At 35.1% G+C, this 21226-nt stretch overlaps 1 protein-coding gene across 2 annotated transcripts in view; it reads left to right on the top strand.

Annotated features, from left to right (window-relative positions):
• Positions 1-21226, top strand: part of gpc5b (glypican 5b) — an 85630-nt gene that overhangs the window by 41150 nt on the left and 23254 nt on the right. Inside the window, exons 8-9 of one of the 2 annotated variants that reach the window (XM_038287207.1) lie at positions 6812-6932; positions 13216-13342. In XM_038287207.1, coding sequence (XP_038143135.1) covers positions 6812-6932; positions 13216-13342 — 248 coding nt within the window. Of the gene's footprint in view, positions 1-6811; positions 6933-13215; positions 13355-21226 lie in introns of both variants that reach the window. The other variant, XM_038287200.1, reaches the window with a different exon arrangement.

The following is a 21226-nucleotide window of genomic DNA, read 5'->3' as shown; positions in this document are numbered from 1 at the left end:
TATTAAGGAAAATTAAACAAAAGCATAATTTAATCTGTAAAACACAATAAAATGCATAAATGCTAACTTAGAATAAATTAGATCACACATAAATTCTAGGCCTCTTGTCCAACACCAGTGTTGGAATAGTTAAAAATTCCCATAAATATAGCTAAAAAGTGTATACAGAAATAACCAGAGGAGGTAAAGCTGTCTAGCTGCAAAGTGTAAACCAACATCATATCGAACCCCTTGACAGGGGTGCATTACTCCAGTCCTTAAGAGCTACCATCCTGTTACTTTTAGATGCATTTCTTCTCTAACACACCTGAAGCTAAAGGCTCAATCCCCTCATTCAGCTCAGAAAAAGGCATGGTAACAAACCATTCATTTGATTCAGGTGTGTTAAAAACGGGGTGCATCAAAAATGGAATAGAAAAATTGAATTGAAAATCCCTTTATTGTCCCACAATGGGGACAAGGTGCAGGATAGTAGCTCTTGAGGACTAGACTTGAGCAGCCCTGCCTTAAGGTATTAGGAATGAGATGTCACTTAATCTTATATACTTTCAGCAATATTTCCCAGGTAGTTGGCATTTCTGATTGACGGAGTGTAAGTAGGTGAAAGTGGGTGGAGTAACATACACACCCACACAGAATATTTTTGTACGGCTGTACAATACCACCTAAATTGAATAAAAGCAAAACTTTTCTTATTTGATTCCTTTGAAAACATTTGCTATTATCATCTCATTAGCTTTTAGATAATATGTGTTGATGTAGCTCAGCATATCTGCTGAAAAACACTAAAGTGGATCTAACCCATTCTGAGCCTTGTCCCCTTATTAGTCTTTTCCTACTAATGCTATGCTCAAGGCTCCCTGCCTCATTAATCATTGGTCTTTCAATAACATATTGCACGGTCACAGCACCATAAATTGACTGCTGCTTTCCAATTTCTAGCTAATCTTATCTGACGAAATGTTGGGATTGATAATCAATGTTGGTTGGAGACTGAGAGCTTAAATCATCCTGCTTTTCATCTCAACATAATTTTAATGTTTATATTCCTAAAATGCATGCAAATAAATATCAATGTCTGAGAATCTAAAGCCTAAATAAATTTTATTAGACTGTTTAATTTTCTTTGATTAGAATGTGATTTCCTGTCTGTATTTTAGTGCCTTTATGGTTCTGCATAACGTTTTACCTAAAAATCTATGATATCTAAATAAATAAATAAATAATTTCTTAATACCATTACAATGATATATTACAGTAATATCAATATTGTAATTTGGTTTGTCCCCCTTGGTAAAAAAAAAAAAAAAAAAAAGGTCACTGAATTAGAAACCTCTTTCATGTTTCTCTTTGGGAAATTAACATTGAAATGTGAAACGGAAAGCTTGTTATATGATATAAAAACGGCTTCTTTTCTGCACCACAGCACTTTTTGTAATGACTTGTAAAAAGAAGTGATGTTTTCCTCTCAGTACCTGATTACAAGGATCTAATTTGTGGACATTCGGCTGCCTCCACCTTCAGGCCTTTAGGTTCCATTAACTGCTGAGCTCTGAGAGTCATTAGAGGAGAAAATTAAAATACTCACCATTGCATTTTTCACAATTATGTTGGTTGGTTGCTCTGTTATAGAAGATAATATGCCTTTGATGTTTATCTTCTGACTAATGTCTTGTTGAAAAAACTGCTCTCTCGGGTCTTCTCATGCTCTAGATCAAAAAGCTGGTTTATTACTTCCGCATTTATGAAAGCTCAAAGCAGCCTCAGAATGATAACCCAAAAAGTTTTGTGCCTATTTGTAGTTCTTAAAAGTAATACATAGTAATCCCCTCAGCTACGTGTGTTGGAGTTAAACTAATGATGACAGACAGTCCGAGCTTTAGTAAAGATAAAAGAAAAAAAAAAGCCACAGTATTTGTGAGATGTAGACAATAACGGATGCCGTAAGTGTGTGGTTGAAACTGATCCTTGTAATCTTTGCTGCAGCCTGAGGAATCTTAGGATTTTCCCCGATGAAAAAAATATTGTGTTTTAATTACATTTTTTTTTCTTTCATTGTTTTTCTCACTCATCACCCTCCCTCTCTCTTGCCTACATTTCCTTCCATTTGCTTTCATACTTCTTTTTTTCCTTCCGTTGTCATCAGTTGTACAGTGCCTCCTATGACACATGTTAATGCATTTCTATGTTGCCTGGTATCCTTATTATGTTGGATCACTGTGCTGTACATTAATTTCCTGTTTTCCTTGGTCACATCTTCCTCTTGGTGCTACACTAGGAGGCAGCATTTAAATAACTGAATATAAAAAACTACCAAGGATGCACCTTTTTGATGTTTTTCTTTTCACCTGTATATTTTTGAAGGGTGTGACAGCTGTTTTCATGGTTACCTTGTAAAAAAAAAAAAGCCTTGTATTTATTTCTCCAAAAACAAATAAAGGGTTTATCTAATTATGCAAGACTGAACAGACACCGAGCAGCTGTGCTATGGGGTTTTCAGATGTTTTTAATAGTTTCTTGCAACAGAGCTACAAGTCAGGATCGTATATTATCTCCCCTTTACTGTAAATGAAAGAAGCATTTTAAAATTCTCAGATGACATACTGTTGGTCTGTTTTCATTTGAGCTTAAATGAGCCCATTTTGGTAAACACCTTTAAATCACATGCAAAACTTTTAAGTTTCATCAAAACCAGTTCAAGCAAGGCAAGGCAAGGCAAATTTATTTGTATAGGACAATTCAGTACAAAGACAATGCAAAGGGCTTTACATGATTAAAATATTGGAAAATAAAACAGAATCAAAGCAAGTAGGAAAAAGAAATACATAAATAAAAAAAAAAATGCAGAAACAAAAAAGAACATTAAAAACAGTTGGACTAAAGAAAATAAAAAAGTTGAACTAATGATGTTTCAGTTGAACTGTTTAACTAGAACAGTCGAAGGCAATCCTAAACAAATCTGTTTTTAGTCTTGATTAAAAGAAACTCAGGCTTTCCGCACTTTTACAGTTTTCTGGAAGTTTGTTCCGTATAAGTGGAGCATAGGAACTAAATGCTGCTTCTCCATCTTTAGTTCTGGTTCTAGGTATGCAGAGCAGGCTGGAGCCAGAAGACCTGAGTGGTCTGGAGGGTTGATACACTGATAGCAAGTCTGTGATGTATTTAAGTGCTTAGCCATTCAGAGATTAAAAAAGCGGTAAATATGCTACACCATATTATATACAATTAATTGCATTAAAGTTAAAATGTATTCAAAAAAATAAGTTCTGTATTTCTAACAAACATTGTATTGTTAATTGGTGCTAGTTGTATCATTATTTTGTACTATGAATCAAAGCTGGTCCATCCATTGACGGATGAGTTGCAAAATAGAACAAACTATGAAAGCACCATGAGAGCGCAGACCTTCACCAAGCAGCAGGTTTTGCCCCATATTGTGATTACACCTATAGCTAAAACTCGCTTGATCATTACCAAATTTTAATGAATTGTTCCTTGGCAATTTACCTAAAATCCTTTCATGAATTTATAAATACTGCACAACCTTGTTGAATTTCATATGCATTTGAAATAGAATTGATTTGGCTGTTACATAACCCCCTGGATTAGAACACAGTGCTACCCAAGAAAGATGCCTGCTCCAATTGGATATTTAAATTTTTGTGAAAGTTGCCCTTTTCTCCAAAACTGCCTTTTGGAGAAAAGGACACAGATTAATTTATTATGCTACAAGGAATTGACTCCTTAAATGTTTTTCTAAAGTAAAGATGAGACTTTTAAACCTAAGAACCCTGTATAAGTTGCCAGGCATGGTGCTGGTAGTCTTATCTTCTAGGTTTCGTTTAACTTTCAGTGGTAGTATTGCATTTTTTTTATATTCAAGAGGAAAAACTACTTTATAAAAAGCTTGAAATACAAATATTAATGGCAATAAGGATACGTTTGAGAGTATAATTTAAGTTTGTAGGCCCTGTGTGAAGTGTACAAAGACGATTTTAATAAAAAAATATATAGACCTATTTTATAGTCCTGCTTATTGATGAAAAAGGCGAATACACAGAATCAATTATCAATAGTTCGTCTTGTTGTTAAATTCATATATGACCATTGTTCTCCTTTAAACAGTTAATATGCTAGAATTTTCATTAATAAATGGTCTTATTTATTTCTCAGTATCTGCAATGATGGCATTTAATACCCCTGTTTGTCTTGCTAAACCACTAGCTCCTGATATTTTTTGCCTAATTGTAAATTAGAAATCAAACTCCTGACTTCTGGATTTTTGCAAGACATTAGCCACCTACCTGATATAAGGCCACATAGAGCTGCTTTTATTTTTTTATTTTTTTTTAGCAAAAACATCTCCCAAACAGATAATAATGTTTTTAGGGACCCTAGATATAATAAATGGCTGTAAGTGACTCAGATGGGGCAGAACTGCTTCCAGAACATTAGGATTTTTACTGAGACGATTCATAAGGAACATGTGCAAAGAAACATCATCTGTGTAAGCTCGATTCTGAGACATAATTAAAGGGTTTAAATGTTGTGTGAAGTTTTTCTCTGATCCAGGACCAGCAAGATGGGATCCTTAACATAGCAGCATCTTTTTGCATCATTTGAGCCATCTCAGATGTAGCCACTAAATTTCTGCACATTATTTCCCACAATCTCTTTTTCCTTGTTGCCATAGCCAGATTCTGTTTGTGTTTTCTAGGGTGTGGACTGTGTGGTTACTGAGTTGGTGGCTGATTGTATTAGCAAGCAAAGCTGGTTTGGAACAAGAAATAATGTGACTCATACTGTACTTCTTCTCTGTTGCTCCTCACTCACTCTATCTTTCTTTTGATCCAGGGCAAAATGATGCGATACAGGCTTGACAACCGCTACAGACTTGTAGGATGATCAAAGGTTATAGTAAATCAACAAATGTATGCTCTTAGGCTACTTGATGCAATTATTTTGAAAAGTATTTCTTGAGCACAAATACCATCATGAATGTAAATGTTTAAATGCTATATTGTGACAGATTACTTTACACTGTAAAGGCAATGGTAAATTAATGTAATCTTTATTTACAACACCCATTATGTTTCTGGTGAGGTCAAATATCATAAAATCATATTTCCTCTTTTTGCGTAAATATCAAATATTAATTGTGCCTAGTAGTCACACACAGTCCGAATACCAAAAACCATCCCCTTTGTGGCGTTTGTGATCAACAGACATAAACAATATACGGGATTGACATCTGCTTGTCAGCTTAAATGAACAGTAAAGTTCATAAGGTATTCCAAACACTACTCATGTTTGATCCCTTTCAGCATCTAAGATTTTTGAGGACTTTTTCCCCCTTTTTTTTACACTCCTAAAGGAGTCGCTAGGCTCAATTACTTTCTTGTTTGCCATTGCATGCATGTATAATATCGTACCTTCCGTCACATGATCTTGATATGGTAAATACTGAAAAATCTTAAGCTTACAAACAAAATCACTGAATTGTAATACACAGAAATAAAATGCAATTATCCAACAGGATGCCAGCCTCTCTATGCAACCAGAATGAGCTATCGGTTAGAAATCCGTAAAGTCGTAGTATATGATTAAGCCCTCTTTTAAGATGGTAATTTTTTAATCAGTGACATCTTTTTTTTTATTTTTTGAGGTTTTTACTGCACTAGTGGCCTGTTTTTTGTACAGTTGGCTGACGAGAAATCGTGTACGAGAGGGGGAGAGAAATACGGCAAAGGACCACAGGTCCGATTAGAATTTGGGTCGGCCACATTGAGCACTAGGATTTCCTTACATGGGTCGTGCGTGCTAACCCCAGTGCCACCGAAACATGCCCATCAGTGACATCCTGTGTCCTGATTATAATTTAACATGTTTTTTCAGAGAAATCCATCCTTTTCATTTGAAAAACAAATATAACTTGTTAACCCCAAACATATAATACAAATTGTTTATTTATGTTTAAAAAATCTTGTGCAAAAAATGCGGGAGGCCTTTTACAATCCCTATAAAATAATGAATGAAGGCTTGTCTTCATATATGTATGTTACTTTTTACCTGATTTGAGTATCCAAGATGTTTCAAATAGTTAGTAATTACTTTGGGTATTTAAGACCAACTTCTTTTAGTTACTGTTCGAAATAGGCAAGACAAGAAACAGGAAAACTTAGTAATTCAGATATGTTAGCATAGGACATCTGTAACCAAGCTATACAAAGATTAAAGTTTATCTCGCTATGTCTCACTATAACGATGGTGAAGAAATTGTAACGATCACAGTTAGAAAACAATCATAAACAGTCGTAAAACCCTGAAGGGTTAGCTCATGCTGAAAGATTCTAGTTTGTGTGAAGTGGGATTTATCTGTTCACCGGCATCTAGTCCTGCCATTCTATAACAGAATGAGTTGTAATGTTTTTCTACCTGTTTTTAAATCTAGAGAAACAAGCTTCTTTTTCCCCCCCAGCTACAATACAGGTAGCTGCATTCCTGTAGAAGACAGAAAAAAGTCTGTTTCTATGATGTGATTTTTTTCCATAAAAGCACTTTAAATTAAAGCTTATGCTGCTTTTAGATCAAAGACTGGGATGGGAAAATCATCGTTTACAGTACTGGATGGTTGAAGTTTCCAGAAACTGTGTTTGATGTGATGGAAACAACTTTTTGTATATTTTGTGCAGTAAGTGAATCACCATGTGCTTTATGGGTGTTTTAGAACTGGGTTAGTGAGGCAACACATGAACAATTGAACTGTAACTGGAAGAAGTGCATATTTATCTTATGTTCCATCTCTGTAAAGTTATGCAGGTCGTGTAGTTGGCAGCACTTTGAAAGCCCAGAAGGAGAACCCAGAGATGTCTATACGTCATATAGATCCTGTCCTCAAAGAGGTGAAACAAAAGCTGGAGCAGCTAACGCAGGTAAAAAGATAATGATACTGTTTTTTTTACTTTTCCACTTTCTTATATTAACTAATTAAATTTGTATTTGTTGTTCAGGTTATAAACTTATATGATCCTATAAAGAGACACAAAACTACCAGCCGCAGTAAGCAGTCGTAGATAATATTGTCTATTTCTTTTAGAATTTGAAGCAAACAGTTTGATCTAAAACAAAGAAACAAACAAAATCTGTGTATTGAAAGTATTAATCTTAAACTGGAGAAGTTGAGCAATAGCTTCAGTGTTTAATGGAAGAGCTGTAAAACTCACTTGTTTATGTTTTATTCATTAAAACCCCCAAAAAAGTGTAGAGTTGGGGTTATTGTCTTTTTAAATACTTTTCTTGTTTTGATTAAGTTTTTACTTTTACTCGTCATCTTGTGATTTATCCAGGACTGTGTTCAGGAGAAACAGTCGATAAATTTGAACGACTTTCCTCTCCCCTGACACCTCCTTCAGTTCCTCCCAAGAGAGCGTTGCTGCAGACCTGCACTGTCAGGACCCCTTGGTGCAGAACTGCACTGCTCTGTCAGAACAGGAAGTTTATCTGAAGCCTTTCAAATTAGAAGGGAAATAAAATCTGGTATATCAGAAATATTTTATATTCCCATGTATATTTCCTGGGTCTTCACACTAGAAATACTTTTTGTCTATTCGTGTGTTTCAGGATTTATATATAATCTCTTTCCAGTTCAGCTGGATAAGGTTAAAAAAATACAAGAAAATGTCACAATAAAATTAACTCAGTTATTTTATAAATCAAGCTCTAATGTGTGTTTGCAAGTATTAAATATTCTTTATTTTAGTATTGTTTGTGCTATGTTCTTACCTTTGCTGTTGGACCGGATAGATTTGCCAATGGAGGGTGTGTGATTTCAAATTAACTTGGCTTTTGTACTCACACTTAATTAATTACTGAATACCTAGATACATGACCAAAATAGCCAATAACTTCTGTCTCTTTTTTCCACACAACACAAGAGAAAATAGCAGACGCAAAAAGAAACAAATGTCTATTTAATGTGTATCATTAACACTGTTTTTGTTGTTGAAACAGCAGATTCAGTTCCAGCGGGAGTCACAAGAGAAACACATGTCTGTAAGAGACAGATAATGTTGCAATAAGTAAAAGAAAATCACCCAGAAAGTTATGATATCACATGCTTTTCTTTTTGTCTTTAATTAGGGAAAAGTTTACGTGAGTACTCACTTCGCAAAAAAACATATGTTCTTCTTCTTCTTAGAAATCCTGCACACATACACTCCTGATCAAAATCTTAAGACCAGTCAAAAAATTGCAAGAATCTGCATTTTGCACTATTGGATCTAAAGAAGGTTCTAAGCTTCACAATGTTAAAAGAAGAATTCAGCGTAAGAGCCAAAAATTTTGAGCAGGGAATTAATTGAAAACTGCATTTGCACTCAAACGGGATTTTTTTCAGCTGATCAAAAGTTTAAGACCATAGCTCAATAAACCCCCAAACCCCCCAAAACAGAAATCAAAGTGTCAAAAAAAAGGACTCAGTAATGAGTAGCTCCACCATTTTTGTTGATGACTTCAAACAATCGTTTAGGCATGCTTGATGCCAGTGTTTCCAGGAGGCTAGTGGGAACGTTGCTTCAAGTGTTGAAGATGGCTTCACGAAGGGCATCCACTGTCTGGAACTGATGTCCATTTTTGTAAACTTCCCTTGCCATCCATCCCCAAATGTTCTCAATTGGGTTTAGATCCGGGGAACATGCAGGATGGTCCAAAAGAGTGATGTTATTTTCTTGGAAGAACTCCTTTGTCAGGCGGGCATTGTGAACTGCAACATTGCCCTGTTGAAAAACCCATTCTTTACCACACAGACGAGGGCCCTCAGTCATGAGGGATGCCCGCTGCAACATCTCCACATAGCCAGCTGCTGTTTGATGCCCCTGCACAACCTGAAGCTCCATTGTTCCATTGAAGTAAAATGCACCCCAAATCATGATGGCGCCCTCACCACCGTGCTGTGTAGAAAACATCTCAGGTGGGATCTCCTTGTCATGCCAGTTGGAAAGCCATCAGGACCATCAAAGTAAAAAAATTTCTCATCAGAGATCACAACTTTCTTCCACCTTTCAATGTCCCATGTTTGGTGCACCCTTGCAAAGTCCAAACGGGCAATTTTGTGGCGTTGAAGAAGACGTGGCCTTTGAAGACGTTTTTTTGTTTCTGAAGCCCTTCTCTCGCAGATGCCGTCTGATGGTTATTGGGCTGCAGTCAGCACCAGTAATGGCCTTAATTTGGGTAGCGGATCGTCCTGTGTCTTGACGGACAGCCAATCGGATCCTGCGGCTCAGAGCTGGTGAAATGTTTTTGGGTCTACCACTTGACTTTTTTGTTCCATAACCCTCAGGATAATTTAAAATATGCAAAATGACTGTCTTGCTGCGTCCAACCTCAGCCGCGATCGCACGTTGTGAGAGGCCTTGCTTATGCAGCTCAACAATCCTATCACGTTCAAAGTCAGTGAGCTTTTTTGCTTTTGCCATCAGGAGGTCTTGACAGTGTAAAGACTTGACAGAAAATGACATGGAATCCAGATTTTTGCACAGCTTTTGGCTTTTAAAGACTATGGTCTTAAACTTTTGATCAGCTGAAAAAATAATGTTTGAGTGTAAATGCAGTTTTCAGAAAATTCCATGCTCAAAAGTTCTTGTCTCTTGTACTGATTTTTCTCCTTTAACATTGTGAAGCTCTAACTTGAACCTTCTCAAGATCCAATAGTGCAAAATGCACTGCAACTTGCATTTTTTTGACTGGTCTTAAGATTTTGATCAGGAGTGTATGTGCTATGAAGGGTTCGAATAAAACGTTCTTATAAACGTCCCGTCCTGACAGTGCAGGAGACGGCATTGTGCAGGTCTGCAACGAAGGGTCCCAACAGTGCATGCCTGGGTCCTAGATCTGCAGCAGACCCCTCTCTCCAGGCCTTGAATTACTACCATATAACTTTAAGGTGCAGTCCTGCTCCAAAAAAAAAAAAAAACTGAATCAAATGACTGCCTCATTACCAGGTCTTTAACAAACCTGATGACATGCTATCTAGAAGGGAATGCTGTTCCCCCTGCACAGGAAGTTTATTTCAAGCACTTGTATCATAATGTTGTTCTTTAACTCATTACACAGATATCATGACTATAGGTAAGGGTAGGAATGTAAAGCGACCAGTGAATTGAGTTCATTGAACAAAACCCAGAGATAAATTACACTTGAACTCAAGTGTCAAGGAGGGGGGCTTTTGTGCTCTCTTTTTCAGGACCATTTTCCCATTCAACTCGCTTATCTATATCCCTTTTGTTTTTCATGTGGCATCCCAGTTCTAATCTATCTTCTACAAATATTTAGATTTCTCACTGGTTTTCTAGATGCCTCAAAATGTAGCAGCTGCAAGTACTATAAATTCACACAAACTTTTACATCATCAGACACATATTAACGTTTTTTTTTTTTTAAGTTTATTCTAGATTAATATTTTATTAGGAGCAAACTAATTCTTCATTTTAATGTGGATTAACTTGCGTATGTGGCATCATACTAAAACAGTCAATAATCACTTTAGTGTCTTCTATTGTCATTAAAAAAGCAAACACATTTGTAACTATGAGTGAGTATTGTTGTGCACATCCTCTGAAACTTTCCATAAAAGATTTGAAATTCTGCTGAGGTATTTTACTCTTATGAACACAACAGTAATCTATCCTGCAACTTCATTACTTAGCCAAGAAAGCACTGTAACACCTTAATGAGTAGCATACATATAGATAATTCAATGTAACCTTAGATGTTAATCTTGCTGAGATTTATTTTGGCCTCTATCAGTCCTAATAATTATGGTGATAACACTTATCTCACCGTTATTTCCAGGTCAGCACCTTCAGAACTTCTGAATGTCATTCAGATCTTCAGCTCAATGCTTTGTGCTCGGATCGATGTAATTCAAAGAAACTAAAATAATATTTTCATATTTATGTTTACATTTGTAATTGAAAATTATGAGATAGGCTTAGCCTCTTCCTTCTGCGTTTGCTTTTAAAGCTCTTTTTCTTCCCCCTTTAATCTTGTTGTAAGGTCCATTAATCATGCTGCATTTAACACATGTAACTGTGAAGTCAGCACTTAGAGGGTGAGTGTGTTGTTTGCGGTGGTTTTGTCATAAACACAAAAATGTGCACTACACAAGCACCACATAATCATTTATGTATGAGATTTCTAGGCCTCATTAATTCGATGTAAGTGGTCCTTTATGTTTTACAGAACATTGAATCTTATTTAGTTTTTTTTTTTTTTACTTCTCTTATAGAATTAAGAAAAGTTCTTTTTTGTTAATGCTGCGGTAACAAGTCCAAAGATGGGAACAAAGGGCCAAAGATGATTTTTTTTTTCTATGTAATTTATTTTCTTAAGGATGTGATCTGTTCAACTTTTTGGTACAGGGAATTCAAGTCTACTCACAAAGTAACAACTAAGTTTAACAAGCTTTCGTTGTTAATTAGAGGTTTATTGTAACTCTTTTATAGAGCATGATGGTGCAGTCACCTACTTTTTAAAGGTTGATATTTGTCTGGAATACAGCTAATGCAGGCCATCAGTTTATTATATGTCCTTCCTTTCTTGTGCCATTTATACACTAGATAGATAGATAGATAGATAGATAGATAGATAGATAGATAGATAGATAGATAGACAGACAGACAGACAGACAGACAGACAGACAGACAGACAGACAGACAGACAGACAGACAGACAGACAGACAGACAGAGAAAATTTAACACTACAGAACGAAGAATCTTTACAATTTTCATACTTTGTGAAGCTATGTCTCAATGTGTTTTTGTGTTTTGTGTTATATGATAATAAATCTTTTCCAGGAAGGAATAAGGGAAGTTTGCCTATGCCTTTTTCATTAACAGAGATTATTTGAGTCCAGTCATTTATAGCTCCAATCAAGATTTGTGTGTACATACTCAGCCAATCACAATGAGCCTAATGAGTCTTATGGGAAAAGCCATTTTATGAAGTGACAGGAGATGACAGCATGGGCAAGGATGGCTTCATTAAAATGTTTTTGCTTCGCTCTTCCCATGAGGCGCCGGTCATCTAATGAAAATATCACGTTATTCACCTTTGACCCCAGAAACCCAAATTTGTATCACAATGTAAGAAAATAATTTTTCTCCCCTTTTTCATTTTTAGATGTTACTGTTTAAGCTGTTAACCTAGAAGGATAATTAAAAATTGTTCCTAAGACACCTTTTTAAAACCAGAGAGTTGCACTTCCTGTTATACCTCAGTATTTAATTTTCTTACACTGGGGTAATACCTTTAGAATGAAAGTAAATATGTAATGCAATTAAAATAAGCATTTATTTTGCTAATAAATCTTACCTATTACCCAGTGATAGATAAACTGACACTCTATAGCAACACCTATACATGTTAATGATAAGATAATGCTTTGGTAACTAAATGCTGCTGTCAATTTCCAATATTATTTCTAAAAAATTTTCTAAACATTTTTTTTTTGGCTTTGTATAGCTTAATTCATTCTAATGAGTTTACAAATACAGTTTTTAAAAGCTCTAAAACACAATAAAGAAAGAATAAACGGGAGTGGTTTTACATGTCCTAATTATTCATACGCTACTTAACAGTACTTGTATTTTGTCCCAAATGTTTGCACCGATCTTAGAAAAAGCCTTTTGCCTAAGGAGCCCCTAAAACATGGAGCAGGCTGCAAAATTCCCTGCAGCTTGAAAGCTTTATCTCCCCAAGTCATTTCAAAGCTCAATTGGTTTTCTAAGAGATTGATTCTATAAATGGTCAGTGTTTTAGCAGTTTTATGTATTATTAAAAGGTTTTTTGTGCTATTTATATATAATGTTTTAATTGTTTGCATATTTTTTTTTATTTCTAATTTTTACTTCCCTGGTAAAGAAAGGTTTAATAAACAAAAAAAAAAAAATTATACATTAAATATTTTGACTGTATGTAAGTTGGCGACCAGAGGCAAAGCTATGGATCAGATCGGGATAGTTAAAACATATATATGTTTTAAATACAAAAGTGGAGTATTTCTTACATATTCTATGTTGTCAGTAGCTGTCAATCATAGGCAGGACTAGAATTTCTTGTCCAGTTGTAACCATAAATGTTTTCCAAACTTGCATCAACCAGGAGCTTAATGGTCTGGCTACATATGATAAATGTGTTTTGTTTTGTTTTTTTCATAGGAGCTGCTAGTAGATCTCGGCTGGGCAAGCAAAAAAAGAGAAAAGGGAGAGGAAGCGGATGGAGACACACAGACAGATGGAAGCAGTGGAGACGATTGTGATGATGAGGATGGCTGTGAAGCATCTGGTGAGGAGAGCGGTGAGTCACATGTGCACACAAACACAAAGACACACGTAGGAAGAGAGGCCTAAACAATTGCAAACACACACCCACATCCTAGTGGAAATAAATTCTCTGTTCATGCTAAACTCAAACTGTTTATTCACACATACTTAAAAAATTAGCAAATGTACAAAGACATATGGTTCAATGACCTTGGAGATTATGTCAGCCTGGAACCTTCTCATTGTGCCGGGAGGGAAATGCACAGATGGGGGGTGGGGAGGTGGGGGTTTAAGCCCACATTGTCAGGTTTTGATGTCCCCTCACTCCCCACTCTTTTAACTTCCTGCATTTCACTTTCTGCTGATCTCTGCAGTTTATTTCTTTCTCATGTCTGATAAATGAACTAACAACCATGTTGCCTCCAAAAACATAAATGTAAAAATAAACTGTGATTATTCATGGTGGTTGAGCATATGCATAAAACATGGCAGTCACAGGGAGATCTTGAGATCAAGGGAATCTTCTGCTCTTTGATTGAATTCCACAAAGGGAGTGCAACTAAAATCCTGATATAATTTAAATTGTAGATGTGAAAATCCCGCTACGTATTTATAGATGCTCAAATGTAATTTTTCACTTCTTGAACCCATATTCACATACAAATTAAAGCTTTTTGTGTGAAATTTTAGTAAAGAAGCACACATGCTGTGTGCTATCGAAAACATCTGCAATTGACAATAACATTAAATTGTTATGGATTATTTTGGGGTTTTTGAAGGCTCAGGTACATAGTAGAGGTGGCGTACTGTAGTAGTTAAGGATGTCAGATGGTCATCAGAAGATGCTCAAGAGGAAATATATAAATAACTGCAGATTCTGAACATTTTAGGAGGCTTTTGGTTCTGGAAAAGATGGTGAGATCACAGATTTCAGGGATAGATTTTAGTCTGAACTGGGTCCAAAATTTGTAAAATCTATGAACCAAAACAACAAAAGTAGTTCCCTGTTACATCACTTCTCTATTACAACATAAAATCTTCCAGTATTTGCTTGATACGCTTTTTAAAATAAAAAGCTTCTGCATATTCATATGCTCAGATCTAATTTTTTTGCTCTGCAATGAGAACAAATTTCATCAGAGTTGTATCTGAAATTTTCTGGGTTTTTCAGAATCCATAACTTCTTTTAAATTAATTTCCACTCCCCTTTCTAAACCCTATTGTTTTTATAGGATTTGTATTTTTATATATTTTATTATTTTTATCATACAATTCATTAGAAATCACAGAATAAGAATAAAAAATCAGAATAACAAAAGAATATGTATTTACATAGATACGCAGAGGTACTAATCAGGCTATACTTGGCATTAAGCATTTCTTTTTCTTTTTTGTCACCTGGCCATTCAGATGTACAAGAATTTTTTTCTAATGGTTGTAACATTAAAATTATAGAAAAGCTTGAGATTTTTTAATTGAACCCGTGTGTTTTTAAAATCCTTAGAATATTAATGGATAAATTAATTAATATATGTCAAACATCATATGTCCCTGATGTTAACAGATCATGTTGGTGGCCCAAGATACTGGAGGAAAGTGGGGTTTAATAAAAAAAAAAAACAGAAAAAAAAATTTGTTTTTCAGTATTTTATATACCAATGACCTATCTGAGAATATCAATAAAACATTGAATTTAAAAGTATCAATAGCTTAGTGCCACCAAAAAGAAGCTGCCTTACGTATTTCAAAAGCCACATTAATTAACTTAGAAATATAAACTGAAGGACTGAATTAGTCTTCTGTTATTAAAAATAGACTTTGATGAAAGGATAGGTGGCTTTCAACTTTTCAGAGAAATTATGATTCTACTGTAAAATATGCTTTTATTTTAAGGCTTTTTATAAAGGTTTAGCAGGGGTGCTGAAATTCTTATTATTTTCAAGCCAGAGTATGGATTATGAAAAAAAAAAAAGATTTAATTCGTTTCAGTATAAAGTAAAAAGCTGTGGTGTGATACTAATGGTGGAAGAGGTTTCATATAAACTTACTGTATAGTCACAGTAAAGATGAATCAAAAAATAGATTTAAAATATTCTTTCTATTCTTTTAGACATGGCCTAATTTGAAAATATTGTTTTGGTTTAGAATGAATGTAAATAAAAGGCAGTATCCTGCACAATGTCCAAGTTTTTTCCTGTTAATTCTGACCATATTTTGCTACACCAATCCTTTAATAGCTTCCCATACTGCTGTTTTGTTTTTATTTTTATGCAGCGGAAAGTCCAGCAACCCAAACCAATCTTTAGGTTAAAAAAGCACATTTGCATAGTAACAGGTTCCCAAATGAGAAGCAAGAACATCTTTACAGAGATAGAATTTCCATGAAACCACAATGGTTTCTTCGGATTACAGAAGCTAAGCCTACTTCTCACTTCATATCATTAATCGTATGTAACACTTGTTTGTGTTGTGAGAGATTTCTTCATGGGTAGCACATCTGAATAGCACAGAGGTTTTATCATCTGAGATCAAATAATGCAATGTTTCAAGAGATTGATAGACCTAATTTAGGATTTATTCTTCTGCAACAACACCTAATTACATGTGACCAGAGGCCTCGTCCCTCTTATTGTTCAAACAACCTGGCAGTGTCCTTTCTGCTCCCCGAGGCACCGTGTAACAGGGTTAAAGGTTATTGGTACATTCATCACTTCTGCAATGTCCTTGTCATTACTGGAGTCATGAATATCTTTTTGTCGAGTTAAATAAAACTCGAGTGAAGCTTACTGATCCTGCATGATTCTGTATTGGTGATTTGTGGTTTACTGAAATGCAGACCCAAGCAAAGCAAGCACGTTTTTCTTTCATTTTTGTAAGCTAGGGAAAAAAAGTGCTGAAGGCTATAATAGCATAACTGCTGGTATTTTCAGAGCAGGATGCATTTATTTTCAACATGATTATCCATTAAGTCTTTTTTCATAGTTACTGTCTCACAGTGACATGGGTGGATCATGGCAATTCATTAATCATTTATCAAACTGATGATGCCCCTCAAGTATATATTAGCATTAATATCAGATTTATAAAATACTCTAATGTTTTCACAACAGATCATGTTTGTAATGTTGCTGCTCTGGCAGACCAGTACAGCTATGCGTATAAAGATAGGATACAATTTGGTTACTGTATAACTAAGATAATAAAACTTGTAGAAGTGGATTGGATTCTGTTAATACATTGTAACTTTAGTAAAGTTTTTAATTTTTTATCGAAGTATAATCAAATGTACAATAATAAAACATTATAGTTTACTGTTCAAAATATATGAGATGTGATGCAGGTTTTCGTTTTTATATTATTGTCAAAAAAGGAGCATTTCCATATGTACATAATTCATTTTGCACATTATAAAAAAAATTCAACAATTGACTTGATATATACAAGTATAATTTCTCAGTCATCAACATGTTTTCCCTCTCTCATTATTTAGTTTGAAGCAGCTCTCCATGCCACATTTGCTTTGAAATTCTTGTTACTTCACTTTTGCTTTCTCATTTAACAGATTTTAAACTTAAGCAGTAGCTGAGGCTTTTTAGAGACTTCCCACTGACCTTGATGTGTCACATCTGTGGAAACTTACACCTCTTTCTGAGATGGATGCAGTTCATTGGCTATTTGCTGGAAACATTGCTGGCTTTGATTTACTGAGCATGTGTCTGCATATTAAGATCACATCACTTCAAAACTTGGAGGCAGAATCATAAAAACATTGACAAAGAGGATTTTATGAACTTTTTCCATGCTTACTTGCTATTGCATATATACAGGGTGGACATGTTTTTATGCCATCTACTTGTACAATTTATGTACTTTTAGCACATTAAATTATAATTTAGATTATTAATATTATTTTTCAAAAAGCAAAAACTGTTATACAAATGTGCTTCATTCCATGCGAAAGAAAGGTGCAAAGTTTAGTGACCCTCTTTAAAACATCGTGAAACCTTATAAATGTAAACAGATCCATGAATCTAAATCCTGAAATGTGAGACAATGAAAAAAAGATGAATAGACCTTAGGGTTCATCATCTGGACTTGGACCCTTTTTTGGTTCAGTTTCTCTAGCTGCCTCTTCATTTCACTTATAGAGACAGACAGGTTGACAGGAGGTTAAACTGAGCAGGACCATATTGTGGTGGAATTGAGAAAAAATGCAAAAAAGCAAAAGGGTCTATGTAGGAGAGCAAGGCTAATATCTTTTTTATTATTCTTACTGTCATTGAAAAACACACTGCTGGGAATAAGTAATTTTTTTCACATGCCCTTTGCAATACAAAGTATTGCACACTGTAATCAATCCCTTTGTTGAATGATTTGATATTTAGTTTTTTTTAATGGAATGTACTTCATCATTAATATCAAATAGTCTCATCTCAGAGTGGGAGAGTATCTCGCTTCGTGTTGTTTAGAGATAAAAAAAATATATACAATTTAAAGGTTAGAACTTAAAAAAAAGTAGATAGATGGATAGATAAATGGATAGATGGATAGATAGTGAGAGATAGTTTTCTAAAGTTAAACTTGATGAAAATCATTGATTTTCTTTTTTCCAGTGATGCATTCCCCTCTGCAGGTCTTCACTTAGGCATGACAAAGTACTAAAATGTCAATAATATAAATGTAATCATGTCTTGTAGTCTCATTGCCTCTTTTTCTTTATTTTTTCTCTGTAACGAATGAAATCCCAGGCAGTGTAATTACAGAGATTTAGGGTGGACTATGACCTCCAAGTCCCTGTTATTTGCAAGACAACCACTTCTACCTGTTTGGAAAGACCCAAACCTTCTCCATGAACAGATCTTAAGTTTTGTTTTCCTTTGCTTATACTTAAGGAAATGCAGTCAGACTTGCTTTGTATTCAACAAAGATTTATATGTATTTTTTGTGCATTTTTAAGAGAATGTGGGATTGTGTCCTCACAAAGAACCAGCTGTAAGCAGAGTTACCGATTATCCATTTCGCCATGGGTCCCTATGTGATGGCAAGGAGAAAACCAGAAAAAGAAAGAGAGATGAAAGCAAATAGACTGATATGTAAGAAGAGATGAAGTATTAATTTAGAAGAATACGTTTTTGTCATTTGTGCTTTCAACATTCAGTATAATAAAAATACTTTTTATTCTTAGTTGTTAAAAAAAAGATAGTATAAGCCCTATAGGAGATAATTGGATTTCCTTTCTGCCAAGCAGCTTCACTTCATCATCTCATCTGGCCTCTGCTGGTCTCTCCTCATTCCCTGCTGTCCTGTTAAACAGAGAGGCAGTGCTTTTCCCTCTCTTGAAACATTTGGCCCTATGCATAGAAGAAAATATGATACTATATATTTTTGCTATACACTATTTTTAAACACCCCTCAATTTCTTTACAGTGTTAGTAATAGAAATTTCCTAAGGCTTCTGATCTCCCATGAGTTCCAAGCTGTTAATGTTCATATAGCCATAATATAATGTTTAATTGGAACCAAAACACTTATATAGTCCCTGCTCTATATACTGATGGAGGGATTTAGTGGTTAGGGCAGAGGTTCGGACACAGTAAGCTTGTATGAGCTATGACAAACTGCTCAAAGAGCCATAATGGACCAAAAATACAAAAACTAAATCTGTCTGGAGCTGCAAAAATGTAAAAGTCTTATGCCTCGTATGACAACACGGGCTCTAAGTGTATTATCCCACTATAGAAAAGGACTATGTGGGCTTAAATATATAATAAGAATTCATGATTAAATGTTTATCCTGAAGCAAATGTCACAAAGCAGCATGAGCTGAGGGAGGAGCAGTGAATGCGCCCATCGCGTGCTGCTTCACCGCCCTTAACCGCGTGGTTTAAGTTTTGTTGCATTGATGAAATTATAGAAACATAATCAAGCAATCTTTTTCTATGGTGGACATGTTTCTGTTGGGAGGAGTTGATTGAGCCATGAGGAACCAAGCAGGAACTGACATCCATCAGAGCAGAGCTCTCTAACCCTGAAACCCACATCCTCCATCACCAGCGTTCCTTGGTGATATTTATATTTTTAGGATTTGGGGAAAAAATTGAAAAACTTTCACATACCTGCATCAGAGCGCTTGATCTGTGGACACTTTTCCATCCTTGCAACAAAACTAGCAGCAGTAGTGGAGTTTGGAGATGCAATCCACTTCTTAAATCTATCTTTGCACTCCTCTAATTTATCTAGAATGTCCGCCATCGCACTTTTTCTCTCACTCCAAGTTTGTTGGTCGGCTGCATATTTAGCTTACCTTCCCTGGAAATGTCTTTTCAAATTTTTATTTTTATTTTTTGACAACCTCTCATTACAAAGAAAAAATGCAGGGAATCTTTCTGCATTGATAATAAAAAAGCAAATGATTCGGTCCATTCTTTGAATCCTCTTTTCTCATCAGAAATCTTCCTTTTTTTTCCCTTTGGGATCCATGGTCCAACACACACCCACCCACTGCTTTGTTTGCCCGGCACCGCGCCACGCTGGTTGCAAGTTATGACCACTGATCTCTATATGGCACAAATCATTGTTTAAATATATTTATTATACAAATGTTTGCAGCATTGGAAAGCATAATACATTTTTGTTTGACCTCCTGCACACCATATTAAAAAATAAATAAATAAAAAATATTTTCATACATTTTTTAATGTAAGGGGGACGCTAAAGAGCCGCAACATATTGTTGCATTTACAGCATTTTGTACTTCATGCAGCCTTTCCCACTGTACCCAATAGGGAAGTGAATTTGTGGGACAGGTCACTAGCTTACCAATTTAAAGGAGTGGATTGCATCTTTTTTCACCCCCGAACTAGTCTATATATATTTTTATTATACCCACCTCTAAGCAGTTTCTCTTTACGACATATTTTTTAATTCCTTAGGGTCATTTAAAAAATGTACACTTGTTAAAACAATAAGAATAGTAAAGAACCTCTTAAGAAAACTAGAAAACCAGACATTTCACATAAAACTATTTTTACTGAGTGCATGTATACAGTTTATTCTTTTATAGACAATTATGTGGACAATAAAACAGATTATTTGAAGCCCAATCCTGTATTTTAATCATGTAAAGCACTTTGCATTGTCTTTGTACTGAATTGTGCTATACAAATAAATTTGCCTTGCCTTGCCTTGCCTTGCCTATTGTCCCATAATGAAAAGTATAATCATTAAAACCACAGATTAATCTTCAGCTGATGGATATTTGTAATATGGAGGATTTTAATAGAAGAGATGTTTTCCTAACCTTATGAAAAGAGAGACAGTATAAAGTCATAGTAATAAAATCTCTCTGAAATTCCCAGAGCTGGTAAGCATGCTATGCATTCTATGCAACTGTTTTTTGTGTAGCTCTGACCGATGAGAGAGACACAATGAAAAAGCAAAACACATACACTACGAACCAAAAACTCTGAATCGCAAGGTACACCTGCCTGGTTCCTCCCTGTGTAGGTTTGTCTACCAAAGCAAACTGTGTATAGAGGAGCACAGTTGCACAAATACAATCAATAAAAAGGTTCGATAAACAATATACCAATGGTAGTAGCTCAAGATTACAGAAAACACATCAAGTGAAACACCGACCCTCTATGAACTTGTTAGAGCAGCCACCACAAATTAATGTTCCAGATCTTCTGCGATGCAACCTGGCTTACCTCTTGTTTTGGTACTTATACAACTTTCTGATTTAAAAATAGTGATGCTAATAAACACAAATCTGGGATGAAAAGAATCATCCCAAAGAAATTTATGAAAAAACTTGACTAAAGGTGAAATAATGTTTTGATATATGCAATGGCTATCTTTAGGCACTTCTGATATTTGTCTTATTTTCTTTTGGTTTAACATTAAT

The sequence above is a fragment of the Cyprinodon tularosa genome, unplaced genomic scaffold, assembly GCF_016077235.1.
Source record: "Cyprinodon tularosa strain WSP-4 unplaced genomic scaffold, ASM1607723v1 ctg106, whole genome shotgun sequence".
Classification (NCBI taxonomy): Eukaryota; Metazoa; Chordata; class Actinopteri; order Cyprinodontiformes; family Cyprinodontidae; genus Cyprinodon; species Cyprinodon tularosa.
This window is presented reverse-complemented; position numbering and strand designations above follow the sequence as displayed.